The sequence below is a fragment of the Narcine bancroftii genome, chromosome 1 (genome assembly GCF_036971445.1).
Source record: "Narcine bancroftii isolate sNarBan1 chromosome 1, sNarBan1.hap1, whole genome shotgun sequence".
In the NCBI taxonomy this organism is placed as follows: Eukaryota; Metazoa; Chordata; class Chondrichthyes; order Torpediniformes; family Narcinidae; genus Narcine; species Narcine bancroftii.
Genome location: NC_091469.1, coordinates 133,575,085 through 133,597,265, shown reverse-complemented (window position 1 = coordinate 133,597,265; position 22,181 = coordinate 133,575,085). Strand labels below are relative to the sequence as shown.

General features: G+C 38.5%; 1 protein-coding gene across 1 annotated transcript in view; it reads left to right on the top strand.

Moving 5' to 3' along the window:
• Window positions 1–5,582, top strand: part of cdkn2aip (CDKN2A interacting protein) — a 35,011-nt gene extending 29,429 nt beyond the window's left edge. The window contains exon 3 of the mRNA XM_069940519.1: window positions 63–5,582. Coding sequence (XP_069796620.1) covers window positions 63–1,207 — 1,145 coding nt within the window. The 3' untranslated portion in view covers window positions 1,208–5,582. The remainder of the gene's footprint in view (window positions 1–62) is intronic.
• Window positions 5,583–22,181: the final 16,599 nt, after the last annotated feature.

Sequence of the window (22,181 nt, the reverse complement as noted above, 5' to 3'; positions counted from 1 at the left end):
AACAAAAGTGCTTGGATTTGAAGTACATGATCGATCCCACTTGACTATATTTGTCTTTGCAGAAAAGATTGAAGAAGAACCTTGTGCAAAGAAAAAACCAGTCAAAGAAGATAAATGCATTGAATTTCCATCATTGACTGAATCGACTGGAAATGGCAGCAAAAATGTTGATCCCAACAAAATACCAGGTCTGGATGGTTTTCCTGATACTGAGCCACCATCTCCTTTGCCTGAAACCAAGGTGGAGGCACCTGTCTCTTCTGTACCGCCCACCAGCACAAATGACAAGAAGGTTCAGCAACTCGATAAGGAGGTTCATCAGGTCGATAAGGAGGTTCAGCAGGTCGATAAGGAGGTTCAACAGGTCGATAAGGAGGTTCAGCAGGTCGATAAGGAGGTTCAGCAGGTCGATAAGGAGGTTCAGCAGGTCGATAAGGAGGTTCAACAGGTCGATAAGGAGGTTCAGCAGGTCGATAAGGAGGTTCAGCAGGTTGCAAAGGAGAGTGAGGTGAAGAAACTTGCTACACCCATGCAGGCTCCAGTTACTCATCAGCAAACAGGGCCACCTCGTTCTGAACCTCCAGTACAGACCAAGAGTTCCTCGTCTAATTCTGCAGAAGTTAAGCCAGCTATTCAGCCAGACATTACTGATCAACCTGTCTCCGTAACAAGTTCCCAGAAAGCAGTGCAGCCTTCTGTTTCACAAAGTTCCAAGCCCCCAATAACAGTCGTCATTATAACTCCTCAAGCTATAAAGGAGAAACAAGCCTATTACAATAAACTCTACAAGGCTATAGCTTGGAAGCTAGTTCCTGCTGGTGGTTTCAGCAATGAACTTGATCACTTAACCATTTTGAGTAACTGCATCCAGTCAACGAAGGGAATGCTTGAGAGTGTCTGTGTTCCCTTGAAAGACATTTCTGAACTACATTTACCACAAAATTGTGCCCGTGAAGGAATTGTTTGTGAATTAAGATGCAAGTCTGTGTATTTGGCTACAGGGTATGGTAAATGCAAAGTGAGTGCCAAAGAAATGGCTGCAAAGGAGGCAGTTAAATTATTTTTGAAACTGAGGGTTACAGTGAAGATGTGTAAAAGAAAATACAAAGGAAGTGAAATTGAGGATTTGGTACTTTTGAGTGAAGATACACATCGCTTAAACTTAGCCCCTGCGTTAATAAATCCTTCAGAATCTTTTGGAAGGTAAATTTATATAAGTTTTTCTCCTCCTGAGTTAATTGAAAATATGTTGTATATCTGAATCTGTATATGCCCATTTGTCAGTTGACTTGATTGTAAAAGATGTATACCACAGTTGTAGTCACAGTTATTTGAATTTTGTTTGATGCAAGGTTAAAGTTGCATTTCCCTACAGTTTTGTCAAATTTAATTAAATACTTGGTCGAGATTATTCTGTAGAATGCTATTGATGCAAATCTGTTATTCAGTCGATAAGCATTGATCTTGAAATCCCCTTCAACTTGCTATAATGTTTCTAAGGAGAAATTTAAAAGAATAAATTTTTTTAAAATCTTATCTTTCTGACAAATGTAACAGGGCTTCAAGAATATTTCAGACAACGTGTCAGGCTAGAATACGATTTTTTTTGGGGGGGGGGGGGGGGGAATCTAGTTTCCAAAAAGTCAATTCAGGATGGAGCAGTGTCACAATGCAAATGTCATTTTGTGTTGTGTTCCAAATGAGGATTGCCCTGATTGCTATGATTTATTGTACTATTGGAAAGCAAGTTCAGAGAAGGTGAACACTGATTAAGATTTATTGCCAGAGTATATAAACGTCATCACATACAACTGCTTGTTAGAGAATCAGAAAAGCTGCAGATGCTGGAACCTGGTAGCTAAGAGTTGCAAATCCATACTGGTTTTAAAAAGAACATCTGACCTAAATGACAACATGTCTGAAATGCCATTCAGGATGGTCACATTTGCCTGGCTAGGAAAGTGATGCAATCTGCATGCTAAGGTAGCAAAATACCATGCTTAGTTCCCAACTTTGGTCTTCTGGAACTGGAGGGCAATTCCCTGATCCAACTCTGTGAATGGAGATTTAATTGAGCATGCTGATGTGAAACTGGAATCCTTTCCATTTGAGGGGGGGGGGGGGGGAGGGAAGAAAAAATATTTCGTCATTTCAAATCGATCTGGACAATAATGATCCAGATTTTGAAGCCAACATTGCTCTTGTGGTTGCACATTTTGGTAAATTATCAGTCATGATCTGTGTAAGACCACTAATTCTTAACAGTAATGGGGATTATTTTGAAGTTAAGTCATGTTGAATAATTTAAAAATAAGAGAACTTTAACCTTTACCCAGTTCTCAGATGACTACATCCACCACATAATGTAAAACTATGTTCATCTTGTTTATAATGACCTAATTTTAGTTTTTATTGTACTTTCAAAATGTACAATTAGTAGCATTACAATAACAATCTCAAAAATACAGCCCTAGTTGGTTTAATATTTTGCATTGTATTTATTTTTATTGCCATTTCCTTGACAATTTTCTGTTTTGATCACTATGTAAATATTTCATCAACTCTAAAGCGACATAGCTAAAAACTGGAAAATTCTTGAATGGCCAAGTCTGTCAACCAGTCTAAATCCAATTGGACATCTCTTCATATGCTGAAGAGAAAACTTTAGGAGACAAGTCCCCAAAACAAGTAGGAGCTGAAGATGGCTGCAGTCAAGGCCTGGCATAGCATCAGGATCATCTATGTCTATGAATCAGACTTCAAGTAGTCATTGCATGTAAGGGATATGCAACAACGTATTAAACATGACTACTTTAATAAACATATATATAAAACATTACTTTTACATATGGTCAAACCAAAGTGTATACAAATAATCTTGAATAAAATCTGGAAAGTGCACTTTAATCAAGTGAATTGTTAGATTAAAAATTTAAAACCTGGAGCACAGGGGCAAATAAAGGAAAAAAGTGTCTGGCCCAAACATTATGGGGAGCACTGTATGTCATCCCTCAATCTCTGTTCTTCTAGAAGAAGGCATCTAATGTTGCTTTTTTTCATGTTGGATGTCTCATTGATCCTGTTCTGTTATATATATATATATTGTGTTTGTGTGTGTGTGTGTCTATATGTGTGTGTGTGTGTGTGTAACTTTCTCCAGTGCGCTTTTAATGACCTGGATAGTTTACAGTATTGCAAGTGTGCTGCAATTCAAGTTCTTTACATGTTTAACAATGTTTTTCTGCTTATTTCTAACTGTAGAAACAAACCGAGTGATTTTTATGTTGTTAATTCGGGTGAGTTGTGGATCTGTCGTCCCAGGTTCCTCTGCTCTTCCACCTCCATTTAGACAGTGACTTTCTTGTTTTTCTAATCAAAATATGCCACCTGACACTTACAAAATAGAAGTTCAACAAACTTTTGTATGTTGAATATTCTCCTCCAGTATTTTGTCGCATTCTTCCTCTGTATTAACTGCAGCCTTTAATTTGGGGATGTTTGCACATTGTGAAGCTGACTGCCCAAGTCCAAATTTGTGAACAATGCTGCTCCACACACTGATGCCTGGATCATTTTTCCAGTTAGTCAAACCATGGATGAGTAATGCCTCGGGGGTTTTTTTGTCAAGAGTATGTAATCAAATGAATTGATTACAAATTATATCAAAGATTTAAAGGTTCCTTTTATTGTCATCTAATAATACATTAAAATGTGATACACATGATATATCTTTGGCTTGGCTTCGCGGACGAAGATTTATGGAGGGGGTAAAAGTCCACGTCAGCTGCAGGCTCGTTTGTGGCTGACAAGTCCGATGCGGGACAGGCAGACACGGTTGCAGCGGCTGCAGGGGAAAATTGGTTGGTTGGGGTTGGGTGTTGGGTTTTTCCTCCTTTGCCTTTTGTCAGTGAGGTGGGCTCTGCGGTCTTCTTCAAAGGAGGTTGCTGCCCGCCAAACTGTGAGGCGCCAAGATGCACGGTTTGAGGCGATATCAGCCCACTGGCGGTGGTCAATGTGGCAGGCACCAAGAGATTTCTTTAGGCAGTCCTTGTTATATAACCATATAACAATTTACAGTACGGAAACAGGCCATATTGGCCCTTCTAGTCTGCACCGATTTACATGAAACTCCACTAGTTCCACCTACCCACTCCTATGCCCATAACCCACCAATCCCCTCACATCCAGCCTCCTCTTAAATGACAGAATTGACCCTGCCGCAACTACTTCTTCCAGTAGATCATTCCACTCAGCCACCATGCTCTGAGTGAAGAAGCATCCTCTTATATTAAAGTTTTGCCCCCTACCCCTTATGACCCCTTGTTCCAATCTACCCTACTCTCAGGGGAAAGAGCCTATTCACATCTATATCTATTCCATTCATAATTTTAAATACCTCTATCAAATACCCTCTCAACCTTCTACGCTCCAACGAATAAAGTCCCAGTCTACTCAATCTTTCTCCATATTCAAGATACTGCCATACAGGCAACATTTTTGTAAACCTTCTTTGAACCCTCTCTACCTTATTTATATCCTTCCTATAATTTGGAGACCAGAACTGCACACAATAATCCATACTTGGCCTCACCAATGACTTAAACAGTCTCAACATCACCTCCCAGCCCCTTGTATTCTATGCTATGATTTATAAAGGCCAGCATACCAAAAGCCTATTTCACCACCCTATCTACATGGGAATCTACCTTCAAGGAACGCTGAACTGTTAATCTCTCTGTTGCTCTGCATTCCTCAATGCCCTCCCCTTCACTCCATACGTCCTATTTTGGTTATTCTTCCCAAAATGAAGCACCTCACACTTATCTACATTAAACTCCATCTGCCACCTTTCACCCCACTCTTCTAAGCCATCCAAATCCTTCTGCAGTCCATGAAAATCCTCTTCACTATCCACAACTCCCCATATTGTTGTATTGTCCGCATATGTACTTCAACTTTTTGTCTGTCATAAGGCAGGCAAGGAGTTCCTATGAGTATTTCCCAGTGCTGCTATCAATAGAAGAAAGAGAAACAAAAGTGAGTCCCTTCGGAGATGTGCGGATTTACCTCCAACACTCCTGCACCTCTGCAGCCTCACAGACTTCAGTTCAAACCATTGGCAACCCGAGCTCTAGATCAAAACCTGATTCGATCAGGAAGCCTTCGGCTCCCAAGGTCCTTCGGTAGACCTTTTGTACTTAACAGCTTTTTTTAATCCCTTCTGTATTGGAATGGTAAAGCTTTGCATGTTTTAATTTACACATATCTGTCTATTTCAAATAAAAATGCTTTAGTTTTATTTTAAACCATAAGTAATAATGGCCAAAGAAAATTAGGGTGTTCAAAAGGAAGTATGGTTGCAATGTATCTGTAAAAGTACCTCAGAGAGTGCAGTATTAATTTCTATCATTAAACGGTGTTTCTCAGAATTCTTTGGTACTTTGGAGATTTACAAATTTATTTAGCAATCTGGAAATGGCCAGTACCAGTATTTACTGTTACGGTGGTGTTAAAACATCTCTAAATGCAGTGTATTAATACATTGTTATATCAAGCTTTGATAAAATATTTTAATCAATGGACTCCGGTTGTCTTTTGTGGATTGCTGAGTGTAATCACATTTGAAGTTATAACTTGGGCTATTGAAAATGTATTTTTGGGATGATGTTGAACAATTAACCTAAGCAGGTCTTTATTATGGAGTCCTTTTCCTGTTCATTTCATTTGATCATTTGTTGGGTGTATCAATTTTATACTGAAGTTGCCACTGCAATGTTTCGACATGTGAAAGGATTACTGATGTGCTCAATATGCAGCTGGTCCTCCATGCAAATCCAGTTATAGAGCTGTCTCCATCAGGATTCATTTGGTAGTGCTGTTGCAACTAGGTTAATGTTTCTTCCCCCCCCCCCCCCCCCCCCGCAAGACTTGAGATTGACATTTGTGTGTAAAATGAAGGAAGTGATACATTTTTGGAGTGGTCATACGTTGTATTTCATTGCAGACAGTGTATCAAATGGATGTTAAAAACTGCAGATGCAGAAAATAAATAAGGAACTCAATGGAACTGGGAAAGGACAAAATTTTGTTTTTTAAGTTGCAGAAAGGATGGGAAGGGTGGATAGGACGAAAGATGTCCTAGAAACAGGTTTCATGGGACCAAACAAATAAGAATGTAAAAGTTCTGAAATAATGACAATGGAAAATGTAAATACAAGTTATAGGGGCAGCACAGTTGGCGGAGCTTTTAGTGCAAAGCCTTTACAGTGCCAGTGATCAGGTCTGGGTTTTCCCCAGGGGCTCCAGTTTCCTCCCACCCTTCAAAAAGTACCAGGGGTGTAGGTTAATTGGGTGGTACAGACTCATGGGCCGAAATGGCCCGTTACTGTACTGTATGTCTAAATTAAAATTTAAAACATTTTAAATTGTGGAGCTGCAAAACATACCCATCCGTGTTAATAGAAAGACTGAGGCAGTAAACGAAATGAATGGTCGTTTTATCTGCTGTGCCATTTATCACACATTGGCAGTTATTAGCTTTTAGCCATTATCAGCAATTTGTGGGAAGTTTCTGTACACACATCAAATCATACTGGGAAAGAAAAGTAATTGTAAAATTTCTCTACGAATCACTAGAAGCAAGGCTTGTACGCAAACAATGAATCTTTAAAATTTTCATGTTAGAGTTCAATTTTTTTTCAAAAAACTTGCATTTAAATACTCATGGTGACACTAATGTGGGTGTAAGTTGCTAGTTAATGTATTTCTTGCATTATCTATTCCACTTCAGGCCATGGTGACATGAGAAGAAATGATATTTCAAAGTTACATTTCTTGATTCAAATTTGGGCGCATTTAATGTCATGTTGTAGCCAATTGACTGACTAATAATGGCAGAATATCTGCCTTATTGCATTCATGCAGCTTTTGTAAATGAACTCAAATGTTACTCCTCAAGGGGAGACAAAGTGAGAGTTGCCCATTTCCAACTAAGTAGATTTTGTGTCTTGTGCTTGGATCCAGAGGCCAGCAAGTATTAAAATATTATCTTGCATAATCACTAATGTTCTTATCCTGCCATGGTGGAGCTAAATCTGATGCAGAGAGCTCCTTGGTCATTCAACACAAATTATTTCTCTTCACCTGCACTTCCTGGATCTGTTGTATGCTGTGCTCTCACTTGATGCTGAGAACGGCTTGTTTCCCTTTGAAATCCACCATTTTGAACAAGTAGAGCATGAAGTAGGTGAGTGGGTTTTACTCCATTTTCACTGAAATACCTTGTGTTTTCAACAAAGGGACTTCGGGCTCTGATTGTCAAACTGAATGCTGCTCCTCTCTGAGCAATTGTGGGCCCAGATTTCTTCAAGTAGACTTTGAAAGCATCCTTGAAAGGTTTCATCTGACCTGATAATTCATTGCTGTGACAGTGCTTGAAGTAGGATGCCTGTTCTTGGGAGTATGAAGTTTGGCATTCAAATTAAATGACGTGCCCACCAGAGCCAGCTGAGTAAGCCATGATGCCATGGCTTCAGTTGGGCAGCTGATCTTGGTTCACTTAACCTGCCCATGGATTTGAAAAAAACCTCTGAGTCTTCCAGGTTATGATTTATTTGTACTAGATTACCATCAATAGCTTGCAATAATTTTTAAAACAAAAACAAACAACTGAAGCATATTTATCACAATGTTGTGAATTCAGTTGATCCAGTTGGAGTCTTTTACACAGTTGTAATTGTCACCTAACTTTTTAAAGCTAGTATGGATGTTTCTAAACTGCTTTATACATTTCTTCAAGTTTGGTTCTGAAAATGATGTTTTTATAAAACAAATGCAAAGTATCCATTCTTTTTGTTTTATACCTTTTAATAAAATCTTTGCTTTCTGCCTTCTGATGTGGCTGTGTTCGATTTTTTTCTTTATTTCTGTATTTCTACACTAAAAAAAATACTCTTACAGTAAGTAAGACACTTTAAAGAAAAGAATAAAGAAAAAGATGATGAAACTTCCTAAGGAAATTGGTGGTTTTGCAAATGGCTATCTTGAGAACCACAGATTGAGTTTTAGAAGGTAAAGAATAATGATCTTGACAGTAGAAATGGAGGAATTGTGTACAACAGAAGGAGAAGATGAATGCAGTGCACAAAATCATAGATGATTGGAACAAAAGACTGCAAATGCTAGACATCTGAAATGCTGGAAAATCAAGGAAGCACTCAGCAGGGCAAAGCAGCATCAGTGAAGAGAGTTGAATGAGAACCTTTTGATCTGAAACAAACAATTTCTTCCTTACTGGTGCAGAATACTTGCAGCATTTTACTACATGAAACAACAGCTCTGGTCTAGGATGTGTTGACTTGTGTAAACCTCAACAACAATCTAATGTTTCCCTACCTTGCCCTCTATCTTTTTCTTGAATCTATGTGCATATTTAAGAGTCTTTGTCCCTGCTATACCAGTCTGTCCCTAAAGTTTCCTGCACTCACCTTAAACAGATGTATCAAGATATTTACAATTGCTTTCCTGGAGAAAAAGGTGCTGATTGTCCACCTTTTCTATTGTTATGAGCCCAGAGAACCCCAAAACCAGCAGTAATACATTTATTCACCAAGACAAATGGTTACTTAAACAAAAGTTCCTTTAATTATCTTTAAACACGAAAATAGAATCAAACTTTAACTTACCTCTATTTACTTAACCTAATAACCCCCTTCTAATTATAAGTGCACATGTATGTAAAAGTTATTTGGTTCACAGTCCAATCTCACCTCATTCTTTCAAGTTCACTGGTTGCAGGCAATTTTTATACTGTGCACAGAATTTAACATTTATGATGTTCATCAGGCTTTGGTGCTTGAAAGGTAAATGGTTACTGCTCAGAAAGTTTTTTGTTGGTTTTCAGAGAGAGATTTGTTGTACGATGGACACCCAACCACTCTAGTGTCTTGCTGACGAAACCTGCCCCATTCAGGGTTCTTCAGATGATAATGTCTTTCTTTCAGGTCATCATAGAGTTCATTTTTGTTTCACTTAATCCAAGTGAAGCATTAGACAGCTAGTCCTCTCTTGCATGAACCACAAGGGCTTTGACCAGGCTGAATCAAGCACTTACAACTTGACTTCCACATGGGGTTATCCACAAGCTTGCCAGCTTGTCCTGTTCCAGTCCCAGCTGCTATTGCTGACTGTAACACTGTAGAAGTGATCTCTCTCTCTCTGAGAGAAAGCCTGTTTGTCCCTCTCTGCTTCCAAAAGCACATGACCCTCTTAGAACAACTCCAGAGAATCTGTGGCCTCAAAAAGATCTTTCATCTGTTACCTTTTTCTAAACATCAGTTTATTAGTGAAGTGTCTTGGGCACTCTTAAAAGCTCTTGCAAAGACTGTCGGCCCTGACATATCTAGCATGGGGGAAGAGCTCCAGTATTTTAAATAAGATCTGTTTTAAAGTGTTTGTGACCTACTCTAACAAAACTTACCCAATTTATCTCCCAAAAACATATCTATATAATCTGTTACACTATGCTCCTCATAATCTTGTATACCTGTAAGTTTCCTTTACCCTACCCTACCCTGTCTATTCCCAATTTACTCTCCCAAATTCCTGCCTAATCCCCTTGTAATTACCCCTTCCCCAATTAAACACTTTCTCATTTTGTCTACTCCTATAGTCCATAGCTATGCTGAATGAAGATCAGGGAGCTGTGGTCACTGTCTCCAAAATGCTCATCCACCAAGAGGTCTATCACTTGACCAGGTTCAATGTATAGTAAAAAAATGTCTGTTGAAAGATGTTAAATTTAAGATGAAAATCATCAATGGGAAGTCATTATAGCTTGGAAAGATCACTAGAAAATACATGGACTAAGGTTGTGTTACGAGCCCAGAGGACCACAAAACCCAACAGCAATAGAAATTCACCAAGACAAATGGTTACTTAAACAAAAGTTGCTTTTAATTTTCTTTAAACATAAAAACAGAATCAAACTTTAACTTATTACTATCAACCTAACAACCCCCTTCTAATTCTAAGTAAACGTGTATGTAATGTGTCTATGTTCAGGAAAGTTCTTTGTTTCAATAGTCCAATCATTCACTTCTCCAAGTTCACCGGTATCAGGCAATTCTAATACTGTGCACAGAATTTAACATTTATGAAATTTTACCAGGCTCTTGTGCTTAAAGGTAAATGATTACCACTCAGGAAGGTTCTTGTTGGTTTCAGAGTTGGACACATACAAACTAATTTCTTCCAATCAGCCACTTTAGTGTCTTGCCGAAGAAACTTGCCCCATCATGGGTTTTCCAAATGATAACCTCCTCTTCCAGGTCACGACAGAGTTCCTCTTGTTTCTCCTATTTCAGGAGAAATACTCTGGGCCAACCATTTCCTCTTGTAAGGACTACAAGGGCTTTGAACAGGCTGAACTCAGAATGCACAACCCATCTTTAAAATGGGGGTTTCAACAAGCCTGCCAGCTTGCCATGACATACACATACACTCTCTTGCTCACAAGAATCCTGTTCCTTCTTCCCTCTCTCTTTCTCCGCTTGTAAAAACCAGAACCCCTCCCAAGGCTCCAAAACCAATCTTTAGCAGCACTTGAGCCCAGACTTTCTTCCTTCTGCATCTGGTTTTGAAAATCTTTCCAAAGCAGTTCTATTGTCTCCTGCATGTCTAACTTCAGCAAAGCTCTTGCATTTTAAATGAGATGTGAAGTGTAAGTATCAATCTATCTCTTTTTAAAACATTTATATATATTACAAAATGTAATATAATCTGTAACACTCTCCCCTACAAAGGTATTTAAATTCTTGAGTTAAAATTCTGTTATCACTTGTGATTGTAAAGTCAGTTTAGTTATAACTAATATATATATATATATATATATATAGTTAGGAGCCTAAAGACCCCAAATCCCAGCAGCAACAGACATTCACCAAGACAAGTGGTTTTTAAAACAAAAGTTGTTTTTAATCAACTTTAAACATGAAAACAGAATCAAACTTTAACTTATCTCTATACTTAACTAACCCAAATTAACCCCCTTCTAATTCTAAGTGCACATGTATGTAATATGTGTGTAAATTTAAAAAAAATTCTTTGGTTCACAGTTCAATCTCACTTCTCCTTCTTCCAAGTTCTCTGGATGCAGGCATTTCTTATACTGTGCACAGAATTTAACATGTATAAAGTTCACCAGGCTTTAGTGCTTAAAAGGTAAGTATTTACCATTCAGAAGGTTCTTGTAGGGTTTGCAGAGAGAGATTTGTTTTTCCAGGATTTTCACAACTGAGGTACCACCATAAGACACCTCAAGGTCTCGCTGATGAAACTTGACTCATTTCCAGATGGTAACCTCTTTCTTCAGGCTACCACTACAGAGTTCCATTGTGTTCCTCTTATTCCAAAAGAAACTTCCAGCCATCCACTGCTTTGGAACTTGCTGTTTCCAACCGGCTCTTCCTGGCTTGGTTCAGCCATGACTGTTCAGTCTCTTTTCAGTGTCACACATACTAGCTGAGAGGGCTCTCCCTTTTTCCAACTGAACTTCCAACTGCTAGAAAGCCCATGTGACTCTCTCACTTGCAAAACCCCCACCTTCTTCAACAAACAACAGGAGTTCTCCTTGGTCAAACTGTTATCTTAGATAAACAAAAACCAGGAGTGACCTTTCTGTGCACTCTGTCTAAACCTTTGGAGAGCTTCCAACAGCCAGAGTGTCACCAGTCCATTCATTTCAATTAGCACCTGAGGAGTCACGTGATGGAGTAGTGGCCGGTAGGGGAACTCCAGCCCTCTCCAGAAAAGTTAAAAAAAGATAGAGAAAAAGCAAAGGCACAAACTTAAAAACCAAAACAAAGTGAAAGTAAAAGTGTAGAGAAAATGGCAGTGAAGAAAGAAAAACCAAAAACAACGGGAAGAAAAGAAGAAGGAAAGACGTCGGAAGAAGGTGAAGGCCTTACCTGTCCGAAGAGGCCCGCCGCGGAGAGAGAAGCCCGCTCCCATAGGTCAGTGGAAGTCCCGGGCTCGGGACTACAAAAATGGCTCGCAGAGCCGAGTAAAAGTGCGCAACCGCGCATGCGCATGAAAAAAAAACACACTGACGGGAGGGGGGAACAGCTGCGGAGTCGTTCTCCACAGCTGAGAGAGACACCTGCAGCACAGCAGCAGGTGCAGAACACAGACAATAACGACAACAAGAAAGAAGAGGGTAAAAAGAAAACAAGGAAAGAACAGATGGTCAATCCAGAGGAAGAAGAAGAAGAAGAAGAAGGACAGAAAGAAGTGGAAGAAGAAGAGAAAAGCAAGACAATGGATGTATCTTTTTTTTAAAGAATATATGGAATCAGTGAAAGAATGGCAATTACAAGAATTTGATGAGATAAAAAGAAGAATTAAGAATGCAGAAGAAAAAATGAATAAAATGGAAGTGGCCATATCAGAATTGGCAAAAAGAGTGGAAAATATGGAAAAACGAGAAATATTTGTAGATATGGAAGTAGAAGACTTAAAAAAGAAATTAGAAGAATCTAATAAAAAAGCTAAAGAGGCACAGGAGCTGTTAGCTCAGAAGATAGATGTAATAGAAAACTATAATAGAAGAAATAATATAAAGATAATGGGCCTTAAGGAAGATGAAGAAGGCAAGAATATGAGAGAATTTATAAAAGATTGGATCCCCAGGGTCCTGGGAAGACCAGAATTACAGGAAGAAATGGAAATAGAGAGGGCACATAGAACTTTAGCCCCAAAACCAGAACCGCAGCAAAAACCAAGATCCATTTTAGTAAAATTCTTAAGATATACAACAAGAGAAAATATATTGGAGAAAGCAATGAAGAAAGTAAGAGAGGACAAAAAGCCACTGGAATATAAAGGTCAAAAAATTTTTTTCTATCCAGACATAAGTTTTGAATTCCTGAAGAAGAGGAAGGAGTTCAATACAGCGAAAACGATCTTATGGAAAAAAGGATATAAGTTTATGTTAAGGTACCCAGCGGTACTTAAAATAATTATTCCAGGGCAACAAAACAGACTATTCTCGGATCCAGAGGAAGCAAGGAAATTTGCAGAACAACTACAAAACAAGCAGAGAGATGAAGACATGTAATGAGTAAAAATGACCACGATCTATATGTATGTGTGTAAAGGGGTATATGTGTGTATATATATAGTGTGCATACATGAATGTATCCGTATTTAGAGGAAAATATATATAGTATAGACAAGAATTGATAAGGGAGAGAAATGGAATAGAGGGAATAAGGAGGGAATTAAAAGAGTGACCTTTGTTACATATGAAAATTGAAATCTTTTCTGGAGGGGGCTGGGTGGGGAGGAGTTACGGTCACTGCAAAATCAGCTGACGTTTGCGAGTGAATTCGCAAATCTAAATGGAGAGGGGAGATGTGGTTGTCCGACAAGGGATAAAGGACAACTCAGGAGGGGGAGGGGAGAATGGGGTTAAAGAAGTTTTAAATAGGAGAATAAGGAAAATGTTTGATGTTTTAGAAATGTTGTCTTATAAAGTGTTCAAAACAAGAAAGCAGAAATGGATAAGAAGGAAAGGTGATGATGGAGAAACGGAAAGGGAAGATAAACAAAGTATAAAATGGCTACGCTGAACTATATGACTTTAAATATTAACGGAATACATAACCAAATTAAAAGGAAGAAACTGCTAAATTTACTGAAAAAAGAAAAAATTGATATAGCATTTGTGCAAGAAACACATTTAACTGAATTGGAGCACAAGAAATTAAAGAGAGATTGGGTAGGACACGTAACAGCAGCGTCATATAATTCAAAAGCAAGAGGAGTAGCTATATTAATTAGTAAAAATGTGCCAATTAAAATAGAAGAGGAAATAATAGATCCAGCAGGGAGATATGTAATGATAAAATGTCAGATATATTCGGAGTTTTGGAATCTACTCAATGTATATTCACATAATGAAGAAGATCAAAAGTTTATGCAAGATATTTTTTTGAAGATAGCAGATACGCAAGGGAACATATTAATAGGAGGGGATTTCAACCTGAATTTGGATTCAAATATGGACAAAACTGGGAAAAAAATTAACAGAAAGAACAAAGTAACCAAATTTATAATTAAATCGATGGAAGAAATGCAACTTTTGGATATATGGAGGAAACAACACCCAAATGAAAAGGAATATTCATATTACTCGGCTAGACATAAAACATACTCAAGAATAGACCTATTTTTGTTATCAGCTCGTATGCAAGATAGAGTAAGAAAAACAGAATATAAAGCTAAAATATTATCGGACCATTCACCCTTAATATTGACAATAAAGTTAGAGGACATCCCTCCAAGAATGTATAGATGGAGATTAAACTCCATGTTACTCAAAAGGCAGGATTTTAGAGAATTAATTGAAAGACAAATTAAAATGTATTTTGAAATAAATACGGAATCAGTGAAAGATAAGTTTATACTATGGGATGCAATGAAAGCGTTCATTAGAGGGCAAATAATAAGTTATGTAACCAAGATGAAGAAGGACTATAATCAGGAAACTGAGCAGTTGGAAAGGGAAATAGTAAATATAGAAAAAGAATTAGCAATGAAGGAAGATACAACTAAAAGAAGAGAATTGGCAGATAAAAAAATAAAATATGAAACACTACAAACATACAAGGTGGAGAAGAATATAATGAAGACAAAACAGAAATATTATGAACTAGGGGAAAAAAACGCACAAAATTCTAGCATGGCAGCTTAAGACAGAACAAGCTACGAAAATGGTATTGGCATAAAGGAAAAAAGACAAACAAATCACATATAATCCAAAGGAGATCAAGGAAAACTTTAGAGAATTCTATGAACAATTATACCAAACTGAAAATGAAGGGAAAGAAGGGAAAATAGATGAATTTCTAATTAAAATTGAACTACCAAAACTACAAATAGAGGAACAAAATAAATTAACAGAACCATTTGAAATAGTAGAAATACAAGAGATAATAAAAAAATTACCAAATAATAAAACACCAGGAGAGGTGTTTATAGAATTCTATAAAACATTTAAAGATTTGTTAATTCCTCCCCTCCTGGAAGTAATCAACCAGATTGATAAAACACAAAGCTTACCAGATTCATGTAAAACAGCAATAATTACAGTAATACTAAAGCAAGGGAAAGATCCACTCGCATCAGCGTCATATAGACCAATATCATTATTTAACACAGATAATAAGATAATATCTAAACTATTAGCAAACAGATTAGCAGAGTATGTACCAAAAATGGTAAATCTAGACCAAACTGGATTTATTAAAAAAAGACGCACAACAGACAATATTTGTAAATTTATTAACTTAATTCATGCAGTAGAAGGGAGTAAAGCGCCAACAGTAGCAGTTGCTTTAGATGCAGAGAAGGCCTTTGACAGAGTAGAATGGAATTATTTATTCAAAGTATTGCAAAAATTCAGTTTACCAGAGAAGTATATTAATTGGATTAAAGCATTATATAAGGGACCATTGGCGAAAGTGAAAGTAAATGGATATATATCAAAGCAATTTAACTTAAGAAGATCAACACAGCAGGGATGCCCACTATCGCGTTAGCTATAGAACCACTAGCAGAATTGATAAGAACAGAAAATAATATAAAAGGGATAAAAATAAAAGACAAGGAATATAAAATCAGTTTATTTGCAGATGATGTTATAGTATACTTAACAGAACTAGAACTATCAATAAAAAAATTATATAAGAAATTGAAGGAATATGGAGAAGTGTCAGGTTACAAGATTAACGTAAATAAAAGTGAAGCAATGCCTATGAATAATGCAGATTTCTCAAAATTTAAGAAGGAATCACCATTCAGATGGCAAATGCAAGCAATAAGATACCTAGGTATACAAATAAATAAAAATCTCGGCCAACTATATAAACTCAATTATTATCCACTAATGAAAAAATTACAGGACGATTTAGAGCATTGGAAAGATTTACCACTAACACTAATAGGAAGGATAAACTGTATTAAAATGAACATTTTCCCAAGGATATTATACCTATTTCAGGCATTGCCAATAAACTTGACAGAGAAATTCTTCAAGGAGTTAAGGAAAATAATAAGGAAATTTTTATGGAAAGGGGGGAAACCGAGGATAGCACTAGATAAATTAACAGAATGGTATCAACAAGGAGGCTTACAACTGCCAAACTTTAAAAATTATTATAGAGCCGCACAATTAAGATACCTATCAGATTTTTATCAAACAAGGGAAAAGCCAGATTGGACTAGATTAGAATTAGATAAAATAGGGGAAAAGATACCTGAACACATATTATATAAATGGGATGAAAAATTGGTACAACATAGAAGTTCTCCAGTATTACATCATCTACTCAATATTTGGAAGAAGATTCATGTAGAAAGGAATAAAACAAATTATCAATTACCAAAACTAATATTGACGCAAAATAAGTTACTCCCTTTTACAATAGATAACCTTTCCTTTAGAGAATGGGAGAAAAAAAGGGATCAAAAGAATAGAAAATTGTTTTTCAGGAAATAGATTATTATCCTTTGAACAAATGAAAGATAAATACAATATAACTCAAGATACAGTGCTGGCATATTACCAATTGAGATCCTACTTGAAGGACAAATTAGGAAGCAGTCTGAGTTTACCAGAGGGAAGTAACTTTGAATATGTGATTACAGGTACAATGATAATCAAAAGATTTATAACAAATATGTATATTAAACTGCAAGAAAAGGAGAATGAGGAAACAAATGGTAAAACTAAACAAAAATGGGAACAAGATTTAAATATAAAGATAAAAAAGGAAACATGGTAGAAGTTATGTTCTGGAATGATGAGAAATACAATAAATACGAGGTTACGTATGATACAATATAACTGGATACACAGGCTATACATTACACCTCAAAAGTTAAATAAATGGGACCCAACAGTATCTGATAGATGTTTTCGATGTAAAAAAGAAATGGGAACAACAATTCATACAATCTGGACATGTGAGAAAGTAGAAAAATTTTGGGAAGATCTAAACCAAATATTAAATAAAATTACAGAAAACAATATACCAAAGAATCCAGAGATCTTCCTCCTAAGTAACATAAAAAACAAAGAATTTGGAATTGATTTGGAGGATGCACAAAAAAGATTTGTTAAGATAGCTCTAGCCGTAGCAAAAAAATGTATTATGTCAACCTGGAAATTGGAAGATAATTTGAAAATACAACAATGGTATATAGAAATGAATAAATGTATTCCATTAGAAAAAATAACATATAGTTTAAGAAATAATATTGAAATATTTGAACAAATATGGGAGCCTTACATGAAACACAATAGAGAAAACCTACCGGGGACATTCACTACCTAAATTAACGAAAGGAGAAGGAAATGAAAAGAATTGACTCAGTGGAATTTCTTGTTTATTTTTATTGAATGACAACATTGTTTGACTGGTTTAATGTATCCTAGATTTTGTACTTTAAATGGACGGGGGGGTGAGGTAGGGAGGGTGGGATGGGAGGAGGGAGTGGGGGGAGAAAATGGCACTGTATATATTTGAAAAGGAAAAAGTATGTATCATGGTTAATGTGGTTTATGGTGTGAAAAATAAAAAATAAAAAAAATTTAAAAAATTTCAATTAGCACCTACTTGTGAAATGTGCATCACATTCTCCAGAGATCCTGCAATGTAATTGAATATGAATTCTTAAGTCTTTCAAATAAGATCTGTTTTAAAATGTGTGTATGTATGTATGTAACCTTACTGTAATCTTACCAAAATTCTCCCAAATATTTATAATCCATTACTATATGTGTGTGTGTAATGTTATAACATGTTATCCCAATCTTGAGTTTATATTTCTTTACATGTTCAATTTTTAACATTTTGACAAACAATCCACTATTACATTATTTGTACCTTTGATACTAATTTCCAGATTATATTCTTGTAATATTAAACTCCAGTTTCACAATCTTCTGTTTTTATTCTTCATTTTATTCAAAAACACCAGAGAATTGTGTTCAGTAAATATCACAACTGGTTCATGAGAGGTACCGAGATATACATCAAAATTCCTCATGTCAGACTCTGGCTTTACCCCACCCTCAATTTGGACTATGTGTCATCTGAGTCCAGCGTGCTCGTTGAATGAAGTGATAGAAGAAGGTATTCAGTTTCACAATCAGTTTATTATATAGTACAAGAATAAAGCTTAACAGAGCTCTGGTTCAGTCGTTAGTTCATAGGTCACCTGCTCGGTGAGCTATTCCCTAAGACTGACTCCTACTGTCCAGTCTCTTCTGTTTCTATAGATCAACATTATTACATTGACCAAGAGTTGGCTTTCTTTGATAGACTCATTGCATAAGATTTATCTCAAGCAATTTCCTGCTCTGCAATTATCTATAGTGTAGACCTCCTATCTTAATCCCCCAGGCCAGAATATCCTGTTGTTTTGATCAGAAGTCAATTCATACCCCAGATATTTCTAATTATTTCTTTGCTCTCGTCTGGCCATAGTCTTCTGTTCTAATCAACACCTCCCGTGTACCCTTATGACTTATCATTCCTACTAAATTGGTTTATCCATTTTATTTGTCTCTGACCTTCTCAGTCATGGTACTCTTATCACTTATCCTTGCAATCCACTTATCTTCCTGTCACTGGCCTGTTTCAGAATAAATCACTGTCCCTATGTTTCCTCCAACCTCATCCTGTCTAACTTCTCCTATCTGCTATCCTGTTACTCCCATGTGTGTTTTTGATGTTTTCTCTCCAGTCTTGTGCTTTATAATGAGCAGTGTAGCCTTGGGGATAAAAGTATTTTCTCTCTTTGTATTTGGAGGCAGCAAATTCTACACATACTATAATCAGCCAACTTTGCTACATACTGTGGCTGTTACTTAATTGCATTAATATTTCCCTTAAACAGTATAATTGAAGTAAATAGTAAATTGTTACATAGTAATGGATTATTGAATACATAATGAATAGTGCATAGGCATATTTTCCATGATTCCTTAACCCCTTGGTTCCAACACTCAGAGTATGTATTATAGACAACAGTTCCTTCTCAATAGTGGAATAGTTTCTTTGATGAACATTGAATTTTTTTGAAAAGTAACCAACTGGATGGTCACTGGCATCGACCTGCTGACGAAAATGGTCTGTCAAAGTCAGGATATTTTAAAACAGGGTCATGGCATAGCATCTCCTTTAAATTTTCTAAAGATCTCTGAAAAAATATCATCCACACAAATTTCTCCTCCTTCTTCAAAAGACTGGTTAAAGGAAGAACAACTTCAGCAAAATTTCCTATAATATCTTGCCATTCCTAAAAACCTTCTCATTACTTTTCTGCCATTGGGAATAGGAAATTCAGAAATTGCATGCACTTTAGTTTGAATATTTGCCATGACCAACTAAATGACTGTATTGGGAAGAATTGTAGCTATCATGTGACAGCACTGCCCCCTACCTAGTCGGAGGACACACCAGTGGCCAATCAAGGTTTGGTTCTGCCCCACCCTTAGTGCACATCTTGTTGTATCCATGTAAATTACCTGGACTGCACGCTCCAGTCTGCCTGTTCTTGGCCTTGGGACACTGGCTGTTATAATTGGATTAACCCTCCTGACACCAAGCCATTGGATTCCTGTATATGATCTGGGCTTGTCCCTCCAGCACTATAAAGGTGCCATGTACTCTTTGTTCTCTTTGCCAGCTTGTGACTACCCTGCTTCACTCCAGGCCTCGAAATGTGGAAGGGTGCTGGAGAAATGTTGGTAAGATGTGCACTGTTAAAAGGGTTGGGATCATTTAATTAGTGTCCCTTGTAGCATCGAGCTGTGCCTGCGCTGGGTTAAGGGGTGGTGGGGCATCATGATCCTTGATCATCGTATGTTCATATTCATTGTTTGTGTATGTGTGTGAGTGTGTGTATTTAGTTCCAGAGCTATTTTCCCCAAGTTCATTATTAATTGTCCAGTATTTCTTTCCCACAGCTGCTATAAATTGTGTGTGTGTGGCTGCATCAGTTACCATTTCCCACACTTGCCTTCTGTAAATAAAATCCTTCCTCATCAAAATTGTGTTCAGAGTCCTTGCCTTTGAGACCTACCAAACCTGTTTCCTCACTCACAACAATTGGCGCTGCGAGCAGGATCTCAGGGATCTTGGCTGGACGCAGGTGTGGGGAAATGTTCTGAAACAGGGGCAAAAAATAGCTAGTGCAGGCACCGAGGATAGGATTCCCAGGTGGACCGAAGACAGGGAGGGATTCACGAGTCTGGACAGCATGCTAGTAAACTTCAGACCATGGACTGGTCTGAACAGCTGAACCCTCGTGGTGAGTGAATGGGGCACCACATGGTAGCACTCCTTAAGGAGTTGGGGTTCCCCAAGGTAAAGGAGAGTCAGAGGGGTACTTACTGGCTGCTGGCATCACTGCTAAGATGCCACATAGGGATTGTCAATCAGCTGGTGGGAAAGCTGCAGACCGTCTCTGACCAAAAGGACAGGGAAACAGAAGCCCTGGGGCGGAGCTGCAGTGTGCTGCAGGAGGTACTTCTTTCAGCCCAATGCAGAGCAAATGACCTGGAGCCCTGAGGAATGGAGGTCACTTGCCAACTGGTGCAGCTCCAGCAGGCACAGGCAACCTGTCGGTCTGGTTGGTGACCAGACCCAATCAAAATCAGAGTCTCGGTCCAGCATGGGGAGCAGCTGGACGCTTAGCTGGGGAATGGGGACATTTGGATGGACAGTGACAGAGAAGGGATTCCCAGGGAGTGAGGGTTCCATCATGATTGCCCTGTTCTTCCCCCCCCCCCCCCCCCACACCGACCCTTGCAAGTCTAAGCTGTCACTCTGCGGTCCCAGGTCCTCTGCAGAGGAAAAGGTGGAGGTAGCTGGGAGGCACACCAAGGGCCACTTGGAGACGACTGAGACCCGGGATTTCTCCCCGAAGGAGCTCACTCAGTTGGCGGACCGCCACCACCAGCAGCCAGACAAGCACCTCACCACGTGGCTGCTCAGACTGTAGGACAAGGGTGGTTCCAACACTGCCCTCTCCCATCAGGAAGCCAGCACCCTGGGGAACCTCTGACTCCCAGACAATCAACAATGCCCTGCAGGCACAACCGGAATGGGTCATCCCTCTGGGAATTCATGGTCGCAGCCATACGGGATCGGTATCTCACCCGCCTGAAGTGGAACTTTCACAGGAGGCCATACTGGACCACAGTAGAGGAGGGTACCCAGGTCATCAGGGAATGAGGCCTGATCAATGGGATTTACGAGGGTGCCATCAACCAAAATTTTATTGAAAATACAAGAGTGGCCAGAGCACTCGTGGGGCACCTCATAACCACTGCAGCCCTGACCTCAAGTCAGTTGTTCTATCCCTCATGGCACCGCCTAATGGAAGATTGTGCAGGAAGCCATCATCCTCCTGGAAGGGCTAGAATACATGCAATGGGGGGCATCTACACAGGTCCGTATGGCATCAGTGTGGAATGGAAATACATTCCCTTCCTGCTTTACGTGCAGGAGCTGTTCTTGAATCTGTTGCGCACAGGGGTTGACCATGCCAGCATAGATGGGATCATGATCTCTGACATTAACGCCCTGTGGAAAGTGCTTGGTGAGAGGAAAAAAGCTGGGGTAAAACCTACAACCACCCTGGGTTAAAGCCTAGGGCTGCCCCTGCCGACACTGACACTGTCTCTGCTCCTCCCCCATTTGAAACAGTCTCTCCTGCCCTCAAGGCTGAGCTCAGAAACCTGCTGATACAGGAACTGTCCCATCTGCGCCAGCAAGAAACCTCACCCATGGGGTGGCAGACCCCCACCCCTCTCCTATAAGATGAAGGCCAGGGCCCCTGGCACATTTGTTCCATTGCCCACTCCTGCCCAGGGCACTTGACATCACCTATATCTGTAACAGCCTTTCCCTGAATGCATTCTTGGGATCAAGGTTTTAAAGTCCCTTTATGCTAACAGGGCCGTTTACATTCGGGGTTGCACCGGCTACAATTGTAGATGGTACAGCCAAAGGGGATCCAGTTGTTGTCGCCCCTCCCTCCAAGAATATCTGTAGCCCACAGTACAGGCCCTGCAACAAGAATGCTTTCCATTCCATTCCTCAAATTCA